Source organism: Ornithodoros turicata, chromosome 1 (assembly GCF_037126465.1).
Source record: "Ornithodoros turicata isolate Travis chromosome 1, ASM3712646v1, whole genome shotgun sequence".
Lineage (NCBI taxonomy): Eukaryota > Metazoa > Arthropoda > Arachnida > Ixodida > Argasidae > Ornithodoros > Ornithodoros turicata.
In genome coordinates, this window is record NC_088201.1 from 203916055 (window position 1) to 203941125 (window position 25071).

General features: G+C 46.4%; 3 protein-coding genes across 6 annotated transcripts in view; 1 reads left to right on the forward strand and 2 right to left on the reverse strand.

Annotated features, from left to right (window-relative positions):
• Positions 1–3508: 3508 nt before the first annotated feature.
• The window catches only part of LOC135378978 (zinc finger protein 883-like), a 38010-nt gene continuing 16447 nt past the window's right edge, over positions 3509–25071 (reverse strand). For all 3 annotated transcript variants that reach the window (XM_064612183.1, XM_064612184.1, XM_064612185.1), the window contains one exon: positions 3509–6601. In XM_064612183.1, the coding sequence (XP_064468253.1) occupies positions 4944–6601 (1658 nt within the window). In that variant the 3' untranslated portion in view covers positions 3509–4943. The remainder of the gene's footprint in view (positions 6602–25071) is intronic.
• Positions 13882–19760, forward strand: LOC135378979 (putative nuclease HARBI1). Its single transcript, XM_064612186.1, has 5 exons — positions 13882–14259; positions 15743–16012; positions 16097–16209; positions 16279–16414; positions 17577–19760. Exons 1-5 carry the CDS (start codon positions 14076–14078, stop codon positions 17969–17971), a joined length of 1098 nt encoding a protein of 365 aa, XP_064468256.1. The 5' UTR covers positions 13882–14075; the 3' UTR covers positions 17972–19760.
• On the reverse strand, positions 17316–24221 carry LOC135378980 (uncharacterized). Of its 2 annotated transcripts, none has more exons than XR_010418656.1 (5): positions 20452–24221; positions 20070–20156; positions 19851–20015; positions 19104–19210; positions 17316–17627 (listed from the first exon to the last, which is right to left on the reverse strand). XR_010418656.1 is itself a non-coding variant. In XM_064612187.1 (5 exons), the coding sequence occupies exons 1-4, from the start codon at positions 20935–20937 to the stop codon at positions 19142–19144; spliced, it is 807 nt and encodes a 268-aa protein (XP_064468257.1). In that variant the 5' UTR covers positions 20938–23308; the 3' UTR covers positions 17316–17627; positions 19104–19141. The 2 variants fall into 2 exon arrangements, 1 of the variants encoding a protein (XP_064468257.1); XM_064612187.1 differs by having other exon boundaries at positions 20452–23308.

Below are 25071 nucleotides of genomic sequence, written 5' to 3' on the forward strand. Positions count from 1 at the left end.
CCTCCTTCGCTTACGCTTTTGCTGCCACTACCAGGAAACCCACGCAAACACAGGCGAGCAGGACGCTAGCGTCGTAATCCTGCAGTCGGGCACCCCCCACGTAGGCCTTTGTTGGAGTTCAACTTCAAAAACCCCATCACCGACTTCAGCACCCATCATAGGAATTCAACTTCAAAACCCCATCACAAACTTCAACTTCAAAATCCATCACCGACTTCAGAACCCATCATAGGAATTCAACTTCAAAACCCCATCACAGACTTCAACTTCAAAATCCATCACTGACTTCAGAACCCATCATAGGAATTCAACTTCAGAGCCCCATCACAAACTTCAACTTCAAAATCCATCACCGACTTCAGAACCCATCATAGGAATTGAACTTCAAAACCGCGATGGGATCTGAAGTTGAATTCTGATGATGGGTTCTGAAGTTGAATGATGGGTTATGATGTGATGGATTCTGAAGTTGAAGTTGAATGATGTGATGTGATGTGATGGGTTCTGAAGTTGAAGTTGAATGATGGGTTATGATGTGATGAATTCTGAAGTTGAAGTTGAATGATGGGTTATGAAGTGATGAATTCTGAGGTTGAAGTTGAGTGACGGGCTCGTGATGTGATGGTTTATGACGGTGATGTGATGTGATGGGCTTTGCGGAAAACTGACCATGATGTGATGTTGAATGAATTCTTAGCAAAATGCCGACCTATGGTGCCAACTATCTTCCCTGGATGTCCGAAGTATCTGTCCTCAATTAAGCCTGCTAGGAAGCCTCCGAAGCGAAGATCCGTCGCTGACGTCCCTTCGTCATCGAGGTCTAAGGAGCGATGCGTCGTGTCTATCGAAAGTGGTGTCTGTGAAGGTGGTGATGCTGCTGCGATTGGTCGAGATGTACTTAACGACGACGATGAAACTGCTGGAGTGCCCCCGAAGGAAATTCTCATCAATCATGTGTTGAATTACGATGTGCTGCTGACGAAGCTCGATGAAGTACGCCTTCCGAACGAAACTTGGAATTACCACGTAAATTCGCACTTTGAAGTTGAGAGAGTCATGTTCTGTCAGATGGTGGCGACAAAGGACGTAGAATGCTCACCTACCTGTGTAAAGATGTTGTCAATATCCCCGGCTTCAGACAGGCGACTGGTCCTTCGGAGTTTTGTCTACGACATACACGTCGAAACAACGTTGGCTTTTGGAGGGATAGATGTCAATTCAATACCCGCCGTAACTAGTGTCATCAACAACTTTCACAACCTACATGTGTGTCCAGGTGGACCTGATTTCCAAAAGTACCCTGCAGCTCAACCAGAATGTGCGTATGTCGACAAAGCCAGCACGTGGAGACATAAGAAGTGTACATTACACGTGGATGGGGAATCGCCTTGTAAACACTGTCATGGCTTGTACGATACATTACGTATCCATACCATGCGGCGGCAGAAGAGAACACATCAACTGAAACGCGTACGTCTTCCGCTAACACCATCTAAGAAGCAGCGTGTTGATGTAATCCGCAAAGCTAGAATATCCTCATACCGTTCAAGAATGAGACTACTCGCAGCAAAACAGCGCTTGGAAGAAGAACTGCTTTTGTGCCAGAAGCAACTCTACGAGCTGGAAGAAGAGCAGCTGAACGATATCATCGGTAGATCCAACCTTCCTGATGCTCAACAAATGATTCTGCGCGAATGCATTGCTGCTGGTCGATGCAAAACAAAAAAAGGTCGCCGATACACTGAGGATTGGTTGCTGTTATGCCTACTTTTGCATGTTCGCTCACCTTCTGCGTACAGATTCCTGCTGGCCAATGACATCCTGCCACTGCCGACCGTGAGAACCATTCGCAAATGCATATCTTCTGTCGGCCTGAAATGTGGCTTTGACGAGGCATTCTTCAAAGCGATGCAAACAAAGCTTCGTAGTATGTCCAGCTTCAAGAGACATGGAAATCTTGTGTTCGATGAAATACAGGTGAAGAAAAGCAGGACGTGCAACTCAAAAGATATGACATATGTAGGTCTAGTTGACCACGGTGACAATACAGAACCCACAACTGAGTTGGCAGATCACGGCCTTGTGTTCATGTTTGCACCGTATGCCGATAGCTATGTACAGCCAATTGGTGTGTTCGCATCTCGAAATGCCACGAAAGGAACAGTTATTGCACAGCTTGTCCTTCAAGCAATTGTATTACTGGAAAGTGCTGGTGCTCTTGTTGACGGAATTGTATGCGACGGCGCAAATCCAAACAGGCGCATGTGGACCGAACTCGGTATATGTGGGAAGAAAGGGAATTGTAGCAACTTCTTTGAGCATCCACTTGATTCAGACAGGAAAGTGTATGCATTTTCTGATGTTCCGCATCTGGTGAAATGCATAAGAAATCGCCTGCACAAGAATAAATTTCTAAAAGTGAGTGGCAAGTTTGTAAAGTGGACAGATTATACTGCCCTGTACAGAGAAGACAAAGTTGTGCCAGCTGGATTTCGTGTGTGCCCTAGGCTCACCCAGTCACACTTATATCCCACGAATTGCGACAAGATGCGTGTGCGCCTTGCAACGCAAGTATTTAGCAACTCTGTAGCCCAGGGATTAATCTTCTACAAAGATCGCGGTATTGGAAGCCTCGCGGACTGCGACGGGACAGTCGAATTCACAAGAAGAATAAATGACATGTTTGATGCCCTAAATCGTCGCTTCTCTGCTGAGGGAGTTACGTACAGAGGAAGGGACGAGGGACTGGTCTCACACTTGAAGATTCATTAAAGTGGCTAGACAACTGGGAAGAAGAGGTTCACAGTGGTGCAATATTGAAAGACATGTTCCTGACAGCCAATACTGCCGAAGGATTGCGTGTTACTCTGAGGTCAACGTTAGATTTATGTACTTACTTAATCAAAAATTGTGGCTTCAAGCATGTCCTTACTGGGAAACTAAATCAGGACTGCTTGGAGCGCTTTTTTGGAAAAATTCGTCTTGCAGGAAGTCAGAACGATCACCCAACCATGACAACGTTCCTGCAGTTGTATCGCATGCTGTAAATTTACAGTATTTTAAAACCACCAAAGTTCGGGAATTGTGAAGTCCTGGCCAACGAGGCACCTATACTGAAACTCTCAGACTTTCTCTGTGCATTTAAGAACAATAATGATCATGATACCTTGCAGGAGCTGAAGTCGAGGATTGACGCGCTAGTGGGCACCGAAGAATGGGAATGTGACGACATAGTCGTAGGCGACAGCACCTCACCTGCAGTAGCCGACTGTATTTTGTATTACGTCACAGGGTTCCTAACCCGAAAAATGAAGAGGCTCATAAGTTGTTCAAAGTGCATTAGTGCTTTAACTGTTCACGCGCCACAGGTGCCAGAAGCGGCACTCACAAATGTCAAGAGTAGAGGTGGACTGCAGCATCCAAACATGAAACTGTACGCGATCTTGAGGGCTGCAGAAGACTATTTTTCTGCCCATGCCAATGAACAGACAATTTTTTGGGACACGATCGAGCACGTCCTTGACGTGTGCACACTAACGTTTCCCTGTGATACTCACAAAACCGAGTTGCTGTCAAAGATCCTGCAGTATTACGTCTTGATGCGAATGCGTCAATACTGCAAGCAAATGAATGCAATGGACAAAAAAGAGACCCGTGAAAAGAAGAAAAGTTCACACTTTTGCACAACGTAGACATTTTCGCTTGAGTGTTCTGCCATGCAGCGACGAGAATAAATAAACTTGTACTTGGAATATTTCGTTTGAATTGCTGTGGATTCGAAAATAGTTTGAAAATGGATACGCATACACCAACAAAGTTTCTCTCGACAAAACAATAAAGAGCAAAACATGACACGATGGCTGGAATAAACGCCGTCCACTGCATCGGATCATGATTACTTTAGCTGGCGCGGATACACACGCGGAAAGTAACTATAAATGTTGCAGTTTCATCATAAGTTCGAGCCAGTGTCAGCCTCTATCTTTGCTTGCTACCCTTTTAAAATGCCGGCTACCGTGCATACATTTACTTCAACGCGCTCTTCCCATCCCACGCCCCTCAGCCGCCTCAGCCCACCGTTCTTCGCGCCATCTAGTGAGAGCCGCGGAAGGGCGGAGGCGAACATTAGGAGGCCGTCCGGGCGCCGGGAGCTTCCTCACCTAACTATATATATATCTTACACCGTGGGCGCAACGTTGTGCAACAACCCTAGCGCGCAAGCAACACACCTTCCGCCGTTCACATGCGACAGCGGGGGTCAAACGTGGCATCCCTCCCTTTCTTCCCTCATTGGTACACCCTGCTTCCAAGTCCAGCCGAGTGCAGGCTGACCGCACCCTCCAAACAGCATACCTCTCTTTCGCTTACGCTTTTGCTGCCACTACCAGGAAACCCACACACACACAGGCGAGCAGGACGCTAGCGTCGTAATCCTGCAGCCGGGTACACCCAACGTAGGCCTTTGTTGGAGTTCAACTTCAAAACACCATAACCGACTTCAACTTCAAAATCCATCACCGACTTCAGAACCCATCATAGGAATTCAACTTCAAAGCCCCATCACAAACTTCAACTTCAAAATCCATCACCGACTTCAGAACCCATCACAGCAATTCAACTTCAAAACCGCGATGGGATCTGAAGTTGAATTCTGATGATGGGCTCTGAAGTCGGTGATGGTTTCTGAAGTTGAAGTCGATGATGGGTTCTGAAGTTGAATGGTGGGTTATGATGAGATGGATTCTGAAGTTGAATGACGTGATGTGATGCTGATGGGTTCTGAAGTTGAAGTTGAATGATGGGTTACAACGTGATTAATTCTGAAGTTGAAGTTGAGTGATGGGCCCGTGATGCGATGGTTTATGACGGTGATGTGATGTGGTGGGCTTTGCAGAAAACTGACCATGATGTGATGTTGAATGAATTCTTAGGGAAATGCAGACCTATGGCAGTAGGTTCCCTCTCTGACTGAACTTCGCAGGGCAGAGATCGCACTGGTATGGATTTTCGCGAGTGCGTGTACGTTTGTGATCCTGTAGGGTACCACTCTGGCTGAACTCTGCAAAGCAGACATCGCGCTTGTATGGCTTCTCGCCCGTGTGTGTCCGCTTGTGATACTGTAGGTGGCCACTCGTGCTGAACTGTGCAGGGCAGACATCGCACTTGTATGGCTTCTCACCCGTGTGTGTCCGCCTGTGACGCTGTAGGTTCCCACTCTGGCTGAACCCTGCCTCGCAGACATCACACTTGTATGGCTTCTCGCCTGTGTGTGACCGCCTGTGATACTGTAGGTGGCCGCTCCGGCTGAATTGCGCAGGGCAGACATCGCACTTGTATGCCTTTTCGGCTGTGTGTATCCTCTTGTGGTACAGGAGGTGCCCTATCTGCCTGAACTTTGCAGAGCAGACATCGCACTTGTATGGCTTTTCGCCTGTGTGTGTTCGCATGTGCTGCTGTAGGTTTCCACTCTGGCTGAAATGCGCAGAGCAAACATCGCACTCGTGTGGCTTCTCGCCCGTGTGTGTTCGCTTGTGCCGTTCTAGGTTCCCGCTCCTGCAGAACTCCGCAGGGCACATATTGCACTTGAATGGCTTCTCGCCCGTGTGTATCTGCATGTGTTGTTGTAAGTACGTGCTCTTGCTGAACTCTGCAGGGCAGACATTGCACTTGTATGGCTTCTCGCCCGTGTGTGTCAGCTTGTGCTTTTGTAGGTGCCCTCTATGACTGAACTTCGCAGGGCAGACATCGCACTTGTATGCCTTCGCGGCTGTATGCATCCTCTTGTGGTACAGTAGGTGCCCTCTCTGCCTGAACACCGCAGCGCACATGTCGCACTTGTATGGCTTCTTGCCAGTGTGCGTGCGTTTGTGATCCTGTAGAGTCCTACTCTGGCTCAACTGCGCAGAGCAGACATCGCACTTGTATGGCTTGTCGCCCGTGTGTGTTCGCTTGTGCTGCTGTAGGTTCCCACACTGGCTGAACTCTGCAGAGCAGACATCGCATTTGTATGGTTTGTCGCCCGTGTGTGTTTGCTTGTGCTGCTTTAGGTTCCCACTTCTGCTGAACTCTGCAGGGCACACATTGCACTTGAATAGCTTCTCACCCCTGTGTGTTTGCTTGTGTTGATGCAGTTGACTCCACAGGCTGTGTGTTCGCCTGTGACAGCACAGGGCCGTGTTCCGGTAGAACTGTGCAGAACAGAGATCAGACATGCGTGACTTCTCGTCATTACGCTTTGGCACGTGACTCTCGTCGCTCCTAGACGGTGAGAATGTAGGGGGACAGATGTCACATGTAAAACCCTCCTCTCCCATCTGATCATCCATTGGAGGAGTAGCAGAACACATTTCAGACACACTGTGACACTCTGCAAACGTGTGGTGTTTCAGGCTGTCTTTCAGTGTGTATGGAGGTTCACACGGCTTGCTCCGGTCTGCCCAACCGTTCGTAGTGACTAGTAGAGCACTGTCGAGCTGTGGCTCAACGGTCGTCGTGCTGATATTCAACCATGCCTTTGAAGAAGTACATCCTGAAGATGTGCGATCACAAGCGCCTCTGGGCTGGTCCTTTACGTGGGGCAAACCAGTGCTTTCCCATGCTCCTGAAATTTTGGAAATTGGAAATTAAGAGTGCGTACCAGTACAGGCGCATCTCTGATTGACGATTTTTTGGGAAAAAAAATCAATGGTTCCGCATTTGTCAGTCACGCCTGACTCAACGAATATTCCCCGTTGTGCACAACTGAGGCCGTAAGATCAAAGCGGCTCATCCCCTGCCCTTCCAGTATTTGCTGTGAGGTAAAGCGTCAGATCTTCAGGCGGAAAGCCCAAAGCTCGATTCCAGACAGTTGCAGCCTTGTCTTTAATTCAATTTTGCTGAAATTTTTCATAAATCTTCGTATCGTTTCGATAGCTCAAAGCTGTACCCTCTGCATCTCTCTCTGTTGGGAAGGATATAGGGGATTATTTTTGCTACAACCAATTCACCCTACACCGCGTGAAACTGAACTGCGCTGAACCGGTTTCAAACAGTTATTTGTTTTCACTCAGGAGCACAACAGGAACCGAACCATTTTCTTTGAACCCAAACACCTTTTGCTTGGACACCCTTGGCCTGGAGTGACTTGTGGGTTGCTATGCAGATTTTGTATAACCAGGATTATCTTTTTTCAGCTGGATTTGCCCTCCCCCAGGGCCTTCCAAAAGTGTACAGCCTTTTCCAATGTTGAAGAGATCCTTGATTCTGAGATGCTTGCAACACCCGTCCTCACCAAATTAGGGACAGTGGATTTTACACGAACGCGAAGAAAACAGTAAAGAAACGGGAACCACGACGTGTGCTTCGTGACGAGCCTCATTCAGGCAAGGTCCTGAGAGTGGACTGCGTTCGAATGATGCAATAAACAATCGAACCGTTAACCTTTAAAGGAAGTATCACAGTCAGAGGACTAAGCGACTGATGGAAAGAGTAAGAGTAAGAGTATAGTCAGTGTACAAATAAAGCACCACTTACAGCTATTTCTTTGACTTTCGTAATAACACGAAGCCTGTGCTGCTCATGTAGATCTGTACATGACCAATGCTTATGCCAGCTGGCATTCTTTCATTCAACACCCACAACTGCAGCCTAATTTACAGAATGCTACATAACGCTTTCCCCTGCAATTCCATGCTCTCTCACGAATGTCCACTACAGGCACAGGAGATCCATAGACAAAAGCTGCGCAAGTGATACACAAATGTGCGTTCATGGCAGTCAGAACGTCACAATGCTCATTTTATAGCAGACGATCTAAGAGTGTTACGGCTGTGGCTGGGAACAGTGCCTTATGTGCCAAAGGGAGTTTGGCCATTAGAAGGAGCCTAAAAAAGAGGCTCCACCTGTCAATCAACTTGAGCATTTTTCATGGCTGCTCTTTCCTATGCAGACCACAGTGACACCAAAATTTTCCCGAAAATGGCGGTATGGCTTGGAACAGCGAAGCGAGGCTTTTGTGACAATTTTTTCACAAATTACTTCAATTTCATTCTGTAATTATACATTATTTTGCAACAATCGTGCAAATAATCTTTAAATTGCGCTCTAGTGTCAGTGTCTACCTGAAAATAATACGTTCCATTGTCCGTGTTATGTCTAGTAACGACAGCGACTGCAAGCATATACTAGCAAGAAAAATGCAGCGGATGACCAAAAATTTGCATTGTATGACATACTTTTACTCATATATGTACCTTTGTCCGTTCTTGATTCAATACATGATTCAACCGCGATTCATTTGATTCAACCAGGGGCAAAGGCTCTTGAAAATGCCAATGTAATTTGTTTTCAGTGAAATGGTGCAATCTTGCTTTCTAATCTTCACGTGTTTTGCCGACCGTCGGGAGAATTCTGATCGCTATATGCAAGCCAGCACTTTCGTTGTGATCGTTGTATCAATGTTTTGTTGACATGAAGTTCAATGGGGGAGCTGACGGGAACCAGCAATTCGATCGCAATATCTGAGTTATTGGTCTACCTAAGATCGTAACAAACGGGCTGGACTATAATGCAACTGATACGATGTCAGCGTACTAACTTGCATTTAGTTGCCACGAACGTGCACAATCTCTTATTAATCTTTCCTTTCTTTGTATGAAGATTCTTGAATGGCGTACAAGAGAGTATTAGATGAAAATTGTCCAGTGGTCCACTGCATTTCATATGGTTGTTGATTTTCAACAAGTGATGATACATCAGACCCTATACAACAATACTGAACTTCTGCTCATTCGATATTGTTGCAAGAACTGGTATAAAATAACTGCATATCCGTGGCAGTGGAACACATCACACGATAAAATTTTTTATGTACTTTCCAGGTTGATAGTTAGATGTAATTTCAGCAAATTTACAGGGTGTTACCCTATAAAAGTCTACCCGCGCCGGCATGCCGTGCTCGCCAATTACTCAACGCAGGCGGTACAATGTGTTGGATACGTATAAAACTCATAAGGACATTTCATCATGGTAAATATCGATGTGATCGAGCACCGTAACGCAAAGTTATAGCGCGAAACGTGTGATTCCCGTACTCAAAACAGCCAAGATGGCGCCTCTCAGTTAGCAGACTCCCTTTTGGGTGTCGTCTGCTGAGTATGCGTCGGCATTTTTCGTTCCTCACGTTGCTTACTTCTGCGCGAAATACGACAGTTACACGAAAGCGAAATGAAAACTGCAGTTCTGTCCGGCTGGCAGGATATGCGACACGTTGTCGTGTGGGGAGCAGCATGTCAAGTGCTCTTCTCACCGCCGCCATCTTGTTGGTTTTGACTATGGGAATTGCACGTTTTGAGTTATAACTTCGTGCTGCGGCACTGAATCACTTTGAAATTTACCAAGATTAAATGTCCTTATGAGCTTTTTATAAAGATCGCACAATATGCCACCTGCACTGAGTAATTTGCGAATACGGCAAGGCGGCACGGGTAGACTTTTACAGGGTAACACCCTGTATAATGAATCGTGCGATATAGACTGCTTGTATGTGATAATCTGATCTCACTGCTTTCTTGATCAATGCAATGCCCTCTGCAATGATTATGATTATATCTGATGTTGAGTACTTTAATTATTCGTTAGCTGACCTCAAAAACTGCTTGGATGACTGGGAGCTGGACATTCAATGTCTCAGCTAGCTGGGTTCATCGTTCGAATTCACTGAGGTGATCTAAGTCACCCAACAAAGGTGTTCTGTTGGCTTTCTTATGTGTCTGGAAGAAGCCGCTCGGGAATCTGCTACCTGAGCTGACGCAACCCCACTGAAGGACTTCGTGAGGTGCTGAGCTACGAGCAAGGTTACGAAAACTGAGCAAAACTAGAGGTGTGCGAATATTCGAAATTCGGAATACGGATCGAATGTTTGTGATATTCGATTCGTATTCGTATTCGAAAATTTGATATTCGAAGTTTTCGAATATTCGTAAAAGTTCGAATATTCGATTTTTTTTTCACATATCACAGCAGTTTACTCCGAAGCTGTTGCAGGCTGCGCACTGGAATTTGTACGTTGCGGCGACGAACATATGCATAGTAGAACAGCTGCAAAGCGATGCGCGGAGCTTCCGAGGTACGCTCGTTTGCGAATGCGTCGCTATACGTTCGGTAACCGAAACCAGAACTAGTACGCAGTTGTGTGCGGCCGCCATTTTAGAGTCCGCTCCAGCGAAACCCGTGACCGCGGTACGTTTCATACATCGTCAGCACTGTCGCGGCTTTAGTGAATTGCTAGCAAACTCTCAACATTCGTATGAGGCCTACAGTTCGGTGAAATTACGGTTAAATATCGAGTTTTTGTTGACGTTGAAGCTGAACACCGCTGTTCAACGTCCCATTGCATGCACAGCCAAAACCTGCGTCTCGAATGCGTCTTTTTCGGTTTCGATTTGTGGTTGTCAGCGATATATGATAGAATCATGGTCGCGTGCGATGACGACGATAATAGAGCAGTGGGACGTGTTGATATTTCGACACAGTTTCTCCATGCTCCAGGCTTAGCATAGGGCATACATGCTTATATGCACATGTACAGTAAAATTACTTTTACAATGAAACTGTGTGCTGTTCTCATGAGGCAAGCTGAAAACCGCAAGAAAAAACTTCCATTTCAAAAGTCTTTCATGAACAGTAAACACCTGTGTTGGCATTGTAAAGTGCTGGTGAAACAGACAGAATGGAAGTAAAGAGCAATGACATGTTCAGAGTGTGGGATGATTTAGTGATGAGCACCTCAGAAGGAAAATGAAGGTGGCAAGTGGTCTCTTCTTGCATTGACAATGCCTTCCGCATTTGTCGTGAAGGCGAGAAACTGCACGGTTTCACTGCTCTCACGCGTGACGTCACGCGTGTGAGACCACCGTTACTGACGGTAATGCATAGTTTGGAACGGCCTCATGCATTATAGCGCAGTAAAACTGCGACCCTCGACGATGTTGTATGGCTGTATCACTCGTGATTGTTTCCGCGACGTTCGTGTTGAGCGCTCATTTCATTTCACGGCGGAAATCTGCGCGCGGGCCTGAAACTTTGTCGCGCCGACGGCGACGCGCGTGAGTCGCGAGCAAAATCGCTCCATGAAGGTCGTGCGTAAGGCTATGTATGCGTCTTACTATCACCTGTAACAACAGTTAGCGCAGTTTCAAATGACTGCAGCGTTACTGTCGTCCTAGTTGGCGCTTTCATACAGTCGCAGAGCGCCAGAGTTGGAGAAACTATGTCGAAATATAAACACGTCCCACTCCTCGATTATCGCCGTCATCGCACACGACCACGATTCTATCATATATCGCTGACAACCACAAATCGAAACCGAAAAAGACGCATTCGAGACGCAGGTTTTGGCTGTGCCTGCAATGGGACGCTGAACAGCGGTGTTCAGCTTCAACATCAACCAAATTTCGATATTTAGCCGTGATTTCACCGAACTGTAGGCCTCATACGAATGTTCAGAGTTCGCTAGCAATCCACTAAAGCCCGCGACAGTGTTGACAATTGTGTGAAACGTACCGAGTTCTCGGGTTTCGCTGGGGCGGACTCTAAAATGGCGACCTCACACAACTGCGTACTAGTTTCGGTTTCGATTACCGAACGTATAGCGGCTCATTCGCAGATGAGCGTACCTCGGAAGCTCCGCTCGTCGCTTTGCAGCTGTTGTACTATGCATGTTCGTCGCTGCAACGTACAAATTCCAGAGCACAGCCCGCAACAGCTTCGGAATAAGCTGCTGTGATATGCGAAAAAAAAATCGAATGTTCCAACTTTTACGAATATTCGAAAACTTCGAATATCAAATTTTCGAATACGAATACGAATCGAATATCGCAAATATTCGATTCGTATTCGAAATTTCGAATATTCCCACACCTCTACAACCTGTTGAGGAATATGTATTAATTTAATACATATTCCTCATTAGCACTTGGGACATTTTTCTAAGGATTTTTCTAAGCAGAACACAACTGTGACGATGCTTGTTTTCGGGGCTTACTTAACTTAATTAGCTCTTAGAAGCCGTTATCCTATGACGTGATATTCGATATTCGAAGGACAATTTTGTAGATATTCGTATTCGATTTGTATTCGAAAATTTCAATATTTGTACACCTCTAAGCAAAACTGAAACCTGAACCGAAAGCACAAAGAAAGCTTCATCTTTGGACGAACCGGAACAAAATGAAAACTGAAACAAGATTACATGATTTGCAGGGACACCGAAAACATAATTTCGATTTTTGCATGTGTGTGTGTTCATGCTCAGATCACTTTGCATGTTTTTTGGCCCATCTCAGCCGCTGTGTTTCTTTTTTTTTTGTGGTGGACGAAATGGCATTCTTGATGATCTGTGGATGAGGCCTAATGGTGTTTCCGACTTAACCCCAATGATATTTTCTTCCTATAAAACTGTTAAGTAGGCCAGTAAGATGCACCATGAGAAGTAATTCACGCCACAGAGTCATACGTAGAAATTGAATTTAAAGTACGCCGCAAAAAGCGACTGTGCGGAACAGCAGAGGAGAGCAATACCAGCCTGTGATCTGCCTGGGGCCTCGCGCTGACGCTACAGCGTCCACATTAGTTGACTGGTTCAGAGAAATGTTGTCTGCTAGTCGACTGTTCAGGGCTGTGAAAAAGCATTGCTCCCTGCTAGGTCATGATTCGTCTGCTCCTTCTATCCCCCAATTCTCTGGGGGAACTGGCAAGACTGGTTTACGGCCACAAAGGGACAGGGTGCTGACCCTTAATGACTAGCGAACCAGAATCATTACTCGCAACTCCAGCGAAGCCGTAGCCACCTAGTGGTGGAAGCGGCAACCCTTGAGTCCAGGTTCGGCGTGCGCCACCTATAGTTTGCTGGAGTCGCGAACAACCGGAGTGGCGGAGGGGGGGGGGGGGGGGATTCAAATGGATTACCAACCCAGATTTTAACATGATTCAATATGGGTAGGTACAGTTGGATTCTCCTGTTATGGATCACTCAATTTCACCAGGAGTGTGTGAGATCCAGTGCAACAGCAATTAATGAATTGAATGCCATTGGTCAGCCTCTCTTTAGGAGTGCTACGACCTCCATTTTATTTTTCCTCATTCAATCAATCAGTTTCTCGATCACAACTTGATCGCGACTGCACTGTGGCTTATACACATGAAACTACAGTACCCTTGAGTCATTTCAAACATATAAATGTGGCAGCCATCAGTAATAGCAACCTGGTCTTGACTGTTAATGAGAACTGTCGATATATAAACTTCATAAGAGATGAGTTTCAAGCACAATTTTTCTCGCATCATCCAGAGAGCCAACAGCTCCCGGTGAATCCTGCATATACAGTAAAACCTCGTTAATTCGGATCGCGGGGGACCACCGAAAATGTCTGAATTATCCGAATGTCGAATTATCGAACGGGCAACAAAATACCAGGTAAACTTGCCATTATCAACGTACCTTTATTGCGAAAAGAACTGCGAGAGTGTGGTCTGCCTTGTACAGGAAATTTGGGCGTTTAAGACAACTTTTCTGATAACTGCCAAGTGCTGCACTGCTTCGGCACCGCCGGGAGCACTACAACAAAAGTTTTCCAAAACAGCAAGGGCTTCCGCCGCTTCTGTAACAGTCCGCCGTCGCGGCAGCTCTTCCTCACAATCCTCATCCGATGCAGCGTTGTCATCGGCACCTAACACCTCGTTGACGATGTCTTCATCCGTAAGCTGGCCGGCGACAGCGACACCGTCGTCAATGGAGATGTAATCTGCGATTTGCACGGCGGGTGGCAGGACGCCACGAAAATGATCGTCGTCCTCTTCGTTTTCGTGAGATGTCACGTCCTCCAACTGGGGCGCGTTGCTGGCGAGCTCAGGGTGTCGGCATTCGGCAGTGTTTCTATGACAACGTGCCTATGACGTGACCTATTTCGACACTTGCACTCGAAATGCTGTTGCTGGCCATGTCGTTGCCGTCATGCCGACGCGAGGAAGTCGGCACGGAATGACGATAGCTTAGTGACGGTAAATCTCTCGTCATTCACACAAGCATCGGCATCAACATGGCGGATATCTACTTGTTCCTCGCTGATGCTGGCGTATGCGAAGATGAAAGGGCACGCGTCTTTCGCAGACACCGTGACGCCTTTACAGCGCTAGACGAGGAGCAGTTTATTGCCAAGTTCCGCCTCTGCAAGGACGCAGCCAGAGAGGTTTGCGACGCTGTCGCAGGGGATCTGCAAAGACGTATGTACTCTCATGTTCACTTTAGAATTGGAAGCAACGTATATGATCTCTCATCGTACGTCCCGTTTACGAGATATAGCATTGTTTGAAACAGGGTTTTCTGCAGGGCTTCTTAATACCGTTCGTATCGCGTCTGCATCGTACAGTGTGAAGTGTGAGTCGTACATCGTGTGTACATCGGCTGTGCACGCTTAGAACCCATGCTCTGAACATCCCCTTAGTTCAATGTTTGTAAACAGCGTAACTGGATATTATAATCTCACAACGAAAGACCTCAACTTTGGTAGCGTAAACGAAGGAACAAACCGGCTCGAATAACTATTTATTTATGTGTACGAGTTGAAACCAGTGATGTAATACAAGCGTATGTGATCATACTTTAATAGTAAAATGTGGTGACCAGTCTTCAATTGTATTGTACTATTTCACTAACTTCATTGGCTGAGCTCTGTTATGGGGAGAAGGAATGGGAAAAGAAAATGAAGTGCCTGTCGGTCAGCTGCTGTTTCACGGTTTCAGGGAAGCTCTCTGTAGCCCCCATACCAGGGATTTCCCTACACCCCCCCCCCAGGGGGGTGTACACCCTCCCTGGATTTTTGCAACCCCCCCCCCCCCTGAAATTGCTCAGGTGACCCCACCCAGCTCGACCATGTAGTGAGTCCGGCGCAGCGAATTACATCCTGTACTGTCAAGCTTGGGCTGTATGACCACAGTCATGCAGATGATCGTACCATGCATTTGTCCAAAATCATTTGAAAGTAACTGTCAAATACATATATTGCGCACATATACGAGTAAAAATGCGTGCGGGCACGCACACTCAATGTGGATCATCAAGAACCATTTGCGCCCAACCCAGTCAAGCGAGCTGTTCTGCTTTTTTTCGTCTAAGGTTTCCTCCGTTGGTTGCTAGGTTCTCATTGAGTTCGTGAGACAGGGTGCTAGTCTTTTTCCTTTGTCGGTCATGCGATTATGCATTATGTTAAAATGCCCTTCATAATGAATCTGTATTCTAATGTACTGTGTTCTAACGTAATAACATGTACAAATAAAACGGGAAAGTTGTGCAGATGTCACTATTGTGCGACAATTCCTTCTGTGTCTAAGAAAACTTCTGTAAGTGGAATTTTCACAAAGCATACCCCCCCCCCCCCCTTGAAAGGTCGGCACCCCCCCAGCAGTGAATTTCTGGGGAAATCACTGCCCCATACTTACCTCTCGGATTCATTTATAAACAGAGTTCCTTTGAGTGAACGTTTCACTCTGCTTCACGCCTCTTGGATTTCCTATCTTGTTTTGCAGAGGTCGGTTTGCCCGATTGCATCAGACTTTTGCAATGGGCGAGCTTGTTTTCTCAGTTATGGTCTCAGTACGGTTAATAACTCTGTGTTACACAGATATAGTACACAGGCCTAAAGAACATACACCTATAGGCTATACCCCTATGTGTGTGCACTTATGGAAATATTATGTCCATTTACAGCACAGCAATGGCGCAGCACCACTCTACCAGTTGCGCAAAGGGTGCTTATGGCACTTAGATTTTACGCAACTGGTGCGTTTCTTAGCAACATCGCAGAGGAGGAAGACTTCCTTACGAGCAAGCGACCAGTGTCGGAGTCCATTCATGATGTCAGCACTGCAATCATCCGTAACCTTGCCCCGCGATACCTGAAGTTTCCCATGTCACCCGAGGAAAAGTTGAGGGTAAAACGAGGCTTTTACGAGATTGCAGGTCTGCCTGGCTGCCTTGGTACGTCAACGTGACTTTACAGCATAATGTTGTATTCTAAAACATGTAAAACTTATGCTTACCGACCGCATTCTAACTTTTCAGGCGCAATTGATGGGACAGCGATTTCAATAATGGCTCCAAGCAGGACAGACCAACGTTTTGTGGATGGTAACTATTACTGTCACAAGGGATACCATGCCATCAACGTGCTTGGGGTAAGGTAGATTTCATATACGATAGCTTAGCATACATATTCCTCTTTTATATCCATAAAATTTTAACAGGTGTCGGACGCTACTCGCCGCATCCTTTACCTAAATGCATGCTACCCAGGGAGCTGCCACGATTCAGCTATATGGAGTTTGTGTGACCTCCGTCGCCAGGCTCCTCAACTGTTTGCAGATGGCGAATGGCTTTTAGGCAAGTATACATTCCACTCCTCCGAGAGAAGAAACAGTAAAGCAAAATATTTCCACATTTGTTTGCGTGGTAAGCAGTTATCTGCGCAAGACTGTGTACTGAAAAAAAGAAAAACACCTTCAGCAGAAAGCTGCTCACTATGCTGCTAGTAAACTAGTGCTTGCTTCAGAAGCACAAGTGCTAGTGGTTAGATTGTACTAGCCACGTAATCAGGTTTCATTCATCGGGAGTAGCAAGCCCATAGGTCTGGGCTTTCCCATCATGCCATCACCTTTCCCCGTCATCGAACAAAGAAATCTGTGTCCCACCCTGATGTAACGTGATCTTCAAGTGGAGTACGACAAGTGATTGTGTCGGGAGTGTACAAATATGACTATAATCACATATAATGCATGTCTATAATCACTGTTCTACCTACCCTTCCGACATGTAACGTTTTAGAAAATGTTTATCTGTGGTTAATAATTGATACAAGCAACTTATGTATTTACAATAACATAGTTATATGTCATTCAACATTGTCAATCAATGGTGTTGCATCATAGCTGTGCAACACCATTGCACAACTATGGTGTTTTCTGGGCAGCATGTGCACAGAAGTCAGTGCTAGAAATTTTCACTCACTCATGCTCACTACGTTCTCAGTTCATTTGCACATCTGCTCACAAAAAAGAGGGCCGATAAAATAAAGGGGAGCATGAGTAACGGATTATTCATTAGAAGGCCTTTCAGAAAATTAGGGGCGATGTATGCAAAATGCTGTGCGCCTGCCTCGAAATTTCACTGTCACTGACAATCACTGACAAAAAAATGACCTAATTCAAACGAAATTGGGGTTTCAATTTATGAGAGTTTGCTATGCCGAAAGAAAAAATAGAATTGCATTTTAAGAGACATTACGAGAAGTGATGTTAATGTTTATTGAAATTTAGATGTATCCAAAATGCTGTACACAGGTGAAATGTATGTCTTGGATGCCCTCGCACATATGACAAATCTAGGATGATAACTAAAATATGGTGTGCACACAATGTGTCTGTCACGAAGCAAGAAATATTGAAAGTACACTATATACATATATACACTATATACACATGTTGCCATGCAGCTGTATGATCACATAGGACGTGTCTTCAGTTTTCTGCTCTTTATTTTCCCTCAGGTGACCTTGGCTATCCTCTTGAGCCCTGGCTCATGACCCCAGTTCGCAGCCCTGCAACGAGTAGCGAGGAAGCATACAATGAAGCCCATCGTAAAACAAGGGTCCGAGTTGAGCAAACATTTGGTGTTCTGAAAATGAGGTTCAGATGCCTGCAGCGATACAGGACACTACACTTCTCACCGGATCGAGCCTCCAACATAATAACAGCATGTGGAATTCTGCACAACATGTGCCACAAATACAACACTCCTGAGCCAGCATATGAGGAAGAACCAGAGAACTATGAGGATAACAGTGCAGGAGCGTTGGATATAGACATCGACGAAGCCGATGATTTATCTGTTGTAACCAGGGGACTGTCTAGAAGGAGCCAGATAATAAGGCAATATTTCTGATGCTTTACAATTTCTTCCATTTTCAGTGCTGTTAAAATATTCAGTATTGTAAATATGCTGGTGATTTCACCTTTGTAAGTAGCTTCTGGAGTAACTAGGCCTGCAAGTACCGTAATTTCACACGTATTAGCCGTGGCTTATGCGCGATTTTTTTCTCTCACGGACGCTCCGCGGCTTATCCACCGGTGTGGCTTATCTGATGACTATTTTTTCCTGGCATCTTCCCCATACGTCGGTTTTAATGAAAGGGCCGACAATGTCTCTGGACTAGTTCTGCCCCGCCGATGCACGAACAGGGACGGGTCCACATTCGAGTAGATTGATCTTCCTAGTGCATTCCTCCATGCAGCTTTAACGAAAGCGGTGACAGTGATTCACGTCTACTGCAAGACCACTGACCCGTCAATCCATGAAAAACGCCACACAAGGGCACAATCCGATATTTGTAAAACTCTAGAGCTGACCTCCTTTGTTGAACAATATGCCGACTTGGAGTATGGACCACAGGGTTTACGGCTGCCTTTATGGTTTCATTTGTCGCACAAATGAGTCGTCTCGTATTGCCCGCGCCTTATCTGCCAGTGCAGCTTATCCGCCAGAAAAATTTCAAAACGTTCCTAAGAACGCGTCCTGCGGCTAATCTGCGGTGCGGCTTATACGTGTGAAATTACGGTATATGTAATATTTTATGTTTCATGTAATGCAACAAAATCGAGAGAGAGAGAGAGAGATACATGATGACAATGATATCGAGTTATCCACGTTGTGTGAGGTTTCTGAATAACAGCATGGTGGCATTGCAGTCATATCTAGCGAGAGAATGTTCTCACTTAAAGTGTGTCAGTTTGTTCTGCAAGTTCACATTTAATGCTCCTGAATGGTTTTCTGCCTTGTTTAAACATATATCAAGTATTCACAACATGCGTGTTCCTTTCTGCGTTGTTTTATTTCTGCTTGCACGTTTTACTTTGCACTAAGGTTATAAAGATTTTCTTCCAGTTTTTAAAAATGTTAGCTTCAGTCCTCTCTTCTCTGGTTATGACTGTTTCCCTCGTATTCATTTCAGTGTCGAAAATCAGCACTTGCACAGGCCGTGCTGATAGCTATTTTGTAGCAACGATGTTTCACTCACCCAAGGTGAGCACACAACATACTAGAATACCCTCCGGACTATGGCACATTTTGTTGCCTCATTCTCTCCAGCTTCAGCCTGTAGTACTCGCTGATGGGTGTCATTGCCTATATGAGAAAGCAAAAAAACAAATTTGCAATTAAGATGTAATGGAGGAATAATTCAACGGTGATCTCATTTTTGGGACGTGTAGCAACATAAGAAGGCCCCTTTTCGCCATGGGGGCCACCCCCACTGTCCACATAGCATTTAATTGCTGTCACTAAAGCACCACACAATTATCATGTTTATGAGGAGAAAACTAACAGATCGCACTGGGTGAAACTGAACTTTGAAGCTTACATTAACTACTAACCTTACAGTGAAAATGTATGTATAAGACTATTGCGAAGCAAGTACAAGAGAAAAAAAAATATGAAGAACGCTGGAGTGCAATATAAACCAGGTCATTCATTATGGTCAACATTCTATAGCGCATAACATGTACATTTTCGCATCACTTAGTTTGAGACTGTGTGCGAGAGTGCGTATGTGTATTTCTTCACGTTGTGCATGCTCAAGTGTAAGTTCTAATTCTTGGTAACAGTTATTGTATATTTGTATGTAGTACCTCAGTGCCGTGCACGTGGAATCTATTAAATTTCCACTTTTCATTGGTGTTATGTCATTGCTCGTGCTTCTGCTGTTGTGTTACATGGATGCCTCAACTGGCCACATGTCATGACACGAGTGTCTTTGTTACATTACCTCGGTGAGTCGGTCAATGCGGTCAACAAGAGTTCTCTGAGCCGCTAAAATCTGCTGTGCAATGTTGATCGGCACCCTCCGCCTTCTGCGACGTTGAACCCGTGCTCCTGGCTGGCTGTTCGGGCGAGGTTGCACCATGCCACTGCTCCCCGCTGGTTCTGGAGCCTGTACAAAACAGCGTTACTACCTCTGCCTTCGTCTGTTGCAACACATGCCCACCATTGTAGGGGCTTCTGCTGATGCAGACTCTTCTTGCCGTACAGGGTCTTCTATTTCTGCAGGCTCTTCTGCTGGTGCTTGGGCACTCTGCTGGTAGCAAATGATATACTGGGTGTTTGCTCTAACGTATCCAGAAATTATATTTAAAGCGAGCGATAAAAAAAAAGCAAGTGGTACTTTTCTGCTACTTGAATAAGAAACAGGTATTGCTTCACTAGTAGCAGCTGTTTCTCAGTCAAGTAGCTGAAAAGTAGCGCTCGTTTCTCTTTTATCGCTCGCTTTAAATACAATTTCTGGACACGTTAGAGCAAACACCCTGTATACTAGCTCTATGTGTCTGGGTTGCACAGTAATATATAGCTTATATATTTTGGGTTCTTACAACGACGACGACATCCGTCAGTGTAACAGTCCCTTGTGGGGCAACATTGTGGCTGCCCGCAATACCGCCTAGGGTATCCCACCCCACAAGGGCCATGACCCTAGCATCTAGCCCCTGCAGGTTCGCAGCGACGTCCACCACGCGCGTTCCTCCTTCTTCTCCAGGCTCCGTCGTTGCGTTTACTGCCGTACCTGCCCCTCCACCAGTGCCCCCGATGTTGCAAATGTTACCGCGCACGTTTTTACGTACGCGGTACCTCCAGCTCTTCCAAATGAGCTGCCATCCGGTGGCGTCCTTTTGGATGCCGCCTATCGCGTTAAGAGAGGCAGCAATTGCGTCCCATTTCGCTTTGCGCTGCTGCTTTGTCTCCCCAACCATGAAACTTCTGTTGTTGCAGAGTTCGGGGGACTGCTCCATGTAAGACAATAGCAGCAGCTTCTGAGCCTCCGACATCGACATGGTGACTGCAACGAAAATATTGTTCATGCGTGCTGGAAATGGTTTGTGACAATGTGTAAAACGGAGTTCAGTGATTTGTCTCACCTGAAATGTTTCCGTAAGGCAGAAAGATCCTTCTGACAAAAAAGCGCCGAAGTAATAATCAAGCGTTGCCGCGCGCACGAAACTTAAGCTTAGCAGACGACACTGCTGCTTTGTGATTGGTTCGTCTGCATTGGTGGTGCAGAACCGTTGTATTTAGATCGTACAGTCATGTACTTTTATTTTCAGAACGATTTTAAAGCAATATAAATTACAAGCATTGTTCATTTTATGCTTTATAAGCGCAAATATTATTCGCTCGGGACCATCCGGTGTCGAGACTATCGCCATGATACAAAGCGGAGAGGAGGTATGAAATGCCGATGTGTCAATATCGCGTTGCTGGCCATCTTTCGTGTTTCGTCACTTGAGCAAGGGGAAAATCACGACCACGAATGCCGATGACGAGTCACGATGTCACTATTTCGCCAGCAACGCGCCCCTGGTCGCAGTCCTGATACATGTATTGCACAAACCCGCAATGGCGAAAGCAGTTCGCCACAATTTCAGCTGGTGTGCTTGTCCACACGTGCGCCAAAATATGAACAGCGCTGAGCAGCGTCACATCATACTGCCTGCCGGTACCCATGCAGAGCAGCATGCGTTCCAGGACATGTCGTCGGTACCTTCGCTTTACGTAGTGTATAATGCCTTGGTCCATGGGCTGTAAGGCAGACGTTGTGTTGGGCGGGAAAAACACCACCTTGACCCACTCAAGGTCAGACACGTTGCAGTGTGCGCTGCAGTTGTCAACAACAAGGAGCACCTTGCGCTCTTTAGCGCGGAAATGACGGTCCAGCTTCTGCAGCCAACTTCGCCAAATGTCGGACGTCATCCAGGCCTTCTGATTGGCACAATACTCCACCAGGAGTTGCTTGAGGTTTTTGAAGCACCTGGGCTTCTGTGCTTTCCCTATGACAAGCAATGGCAAGCGCTCCGTCCCAGTCATATTCGCGGCCAGAAGGACGGTCACTCTCTCTTTGCTCCTTTTACCGCCGACGCATGGGTCTCCCTTGAGCGTGATAGTCTTGTCTGGCAGTGCTTTGAAGAAAAGAGCGGTCTCGTCCGCATTAAACACGTCACAGGGCTCGTAGGCGGCTATGTGCTCCCGGAGCCGAACGCACCGCCAATCTCTGACGACGTCTTCATCAACAGCAGCTCTCTCCCCGCAGATGTTTCGGAAGATAAGTCCGTGGCGTTCTTTGAATCGCGAAAACCAACCTTCCGAAGCTTTGAATGCTTCAATCCCCATTTTTGCTGCAAAGTTCTCGGCTTGCGTGCAAATAAGGGGCCCACTCAGAGGTAACTGTGCATCGCGCGAGTTCACAATCCAACGAAGAACAGCGTCTTCCAATTGTGGGTACGCCGCTGTACGAAGGCGTTTCCGCTTTCCGTGGAACTTCTCACCTTCCATGGCCGCGATGATCTGTGCCTCATTCTTCACGTATGTTGCCAAAGTGCTCCTTTTCACATCATATTTTTTCATCACTTCCTGCCTTGGGACACCATCCTTCAGCGCTTTAAAGGGACAGTCGCATTCTCCGAGGTCAATTTCGAAACTAATGCGAATTCCAATTCCTTGCCGACCACTGAAGTGGGCCCGAAAATACCATTTCGATCCGCGGCGTAGTTTTCGCGCAATCCTATGAAAAAGAAACGGGAATCTTTGCGCCCTCGCTCTCTAAAAGTGGGAGGAAACGTCACCCGGATAAGGCCAATCAGCGCGCGCTTTGGCAAATGCGAGCCGCGCGCCTGTTTGGCGATCGCGAAGCGAAGGGAGCAAACATGGAGTCGGAAAACGAGAGTGATGTTTCTCTGTCTGGGGGAGATTCTGACGAACATGTTAGCAGTAGCGGCGACGAGTTAATGCTGGATGATGACCCATACTCTACGGACCCAATGCCATGGAACTCGCCGACCATGCACGAGATGTGGCTCCGGCTAACCCGCGGGATGACATTTTTAGGTGACGTATCTCTTTGCATGGTTGCCGTCGGATGTGCAAGACAGTTTAGAATGTTGAAATTGGCAGGTTTCTGTGTGGTGTCCGCGATCCACAGGAGCCCGACGAGAGCCTGTGTTGCCATTCTGTTGCCAGGGTGGTAGAAATGTGCAACGGTGCCGCCGTGCACTGCATTGCACAACACCCATTACTCAGGGACATCTGCCTCCGTAGAGAGCTTCTAGCCTCAATTCTGCCACTATGATCAACATTTTAGGCGACTCAATCCCCAGGACCACAGGTAAGCCTGCTGCAGTGCTCTCCCGTTTGCTATATGATTACGACCGTAATGAATTTTTCGGTTTAAATGACCCCCCCCCCCCCCCCCACATCAAGATTCGGAAGGGTAAACTCGGGTGCTAGTCGGGTGTTGTTGGTTATGCAAATTGTTGCACCTAAAGTGGACAAGGGCTGTATACAAAAGGGCGATTATTCTCAGCAGCTTTTTGGCCTACACAAGTTTGTCCCCTATAAATCATAAGCGTGGACGACAGCCGTAGAACGATCCAGAAAATCCTGGTCCAACAATTCCATTAGGAAAAGTGAAGCAACACAGCCGCCTCAGCTAGTCTCGACATGCTCTCAATTATGCCAGTTATCCATGGCCTGATTGTCAACACAAATCCCTGATTGCTTGGCAGATATCCAGTGGGAATTTTAAACTCTGAAGGAAGGTCTTACAAGTCTGAAAACAGAAGCATTTGAGGTGCCAATGAAGGGGGGAAGCATGTAAGAGTAACGTATTTTGGGAGAAATGGGATTTTGCCGAAATTGGAGGGAAGCTGGTTTGGGAGGGAGTTAGCAGTTGGAATCGGGCTCATCCTGAAAGAGGCGAACATTTTTTTTGTTGTACTATGTTGCACATCTGCCAACCTTCCGCATTCAAAATGCGGGAGACCCTGGAGTTAAGGAAGGAATGCACAAGCTTTGAACTCCAAGGTTGGGATAGTGTCTGCTCTGGCCATTGTCTTCCCAACACTGCGGGATATTTGGCAGGTGTGCAAATGCCCACAAGATATGATGCTAAACAAAAAGAAATGTCATGTGGAGTTGTCTTTTCCAGCTGCCTGAGGTTCACGGCATACTCGTCATTCACAAGATGTCCTGGATGCGTTGTCCAAGCAATCAGGAGGGAGTTCCCATCTACGTCTTATCAAGGCTATCAGTGTTAGGACCATCGAAACAAGGGTGCCTTGACAAGAGAGACAAGCTGGTGCATACTGATGGCTGGAACTGGAGACAGTGGCAAGATGAAAATTTTGCTGACATAGGCATACTTTGTGCAAGTGAGCCCTTGGTCATCCCCCTTGCCTCCCATCAGAGGTTTTCGAGAATACTATAGGTGTGTGGTGTTCTCGAAAACCTCTGATGGGAGGCAAGGGGGATGACCAAGGGCTCACTTGCACGAAGTGTGCCTATGTCAGCAAAATTTTCGTCTTGCAGCAATTTTCGTCATTGCGGTGTGGGGATGTTTTGTCTTGTCACTCTGTATCTCCGGTTGCAGTCAACAGACTGTCTACCCGTCTGTACAGCAAAAACTACTACACGTGGCGGTATTAGCTCTGGCATCAAATCCAGACCGCACTGCACTAAGTTAGTGCCGACATGTGAATATTTCGAACTCTGTGCAGATTGTCAGTGCGGTGTAGTGACGGGAATAAAGAATGACCCTATAATTGTATCAATTTATTGTACAGTGGAGTATGACGGAGTGGGAATAACAAAATAGCTTAGGTTTATTTGCCTCCCATTATGTATGGCAGGCAAATAAACCTAAGCTATTTTATTATGTTGTGCTGTGATTCTAAATTAATGTGGTGTGAAGTCTGGATGGTTACAGGTATGCTGCCACAGAGTTGTTAGGAGGGTTCATGTTGGCAGATCCATATCTGGGGTACTAATACGCTATGCAAGTGTGTGTCCTTTGTTTTCCTCTTCCTGGAATCAGGGGATAACAACCCCCTTGTGAGGCGCCGTGAAGTGGGTCCCCAGCACTTGCTTCAGCCATGACCTCCGCATCTGAAATATGACCTTGAGTGTTAACAGTGAAAAGAATATGTTGAGGACCTAGCAGGTAC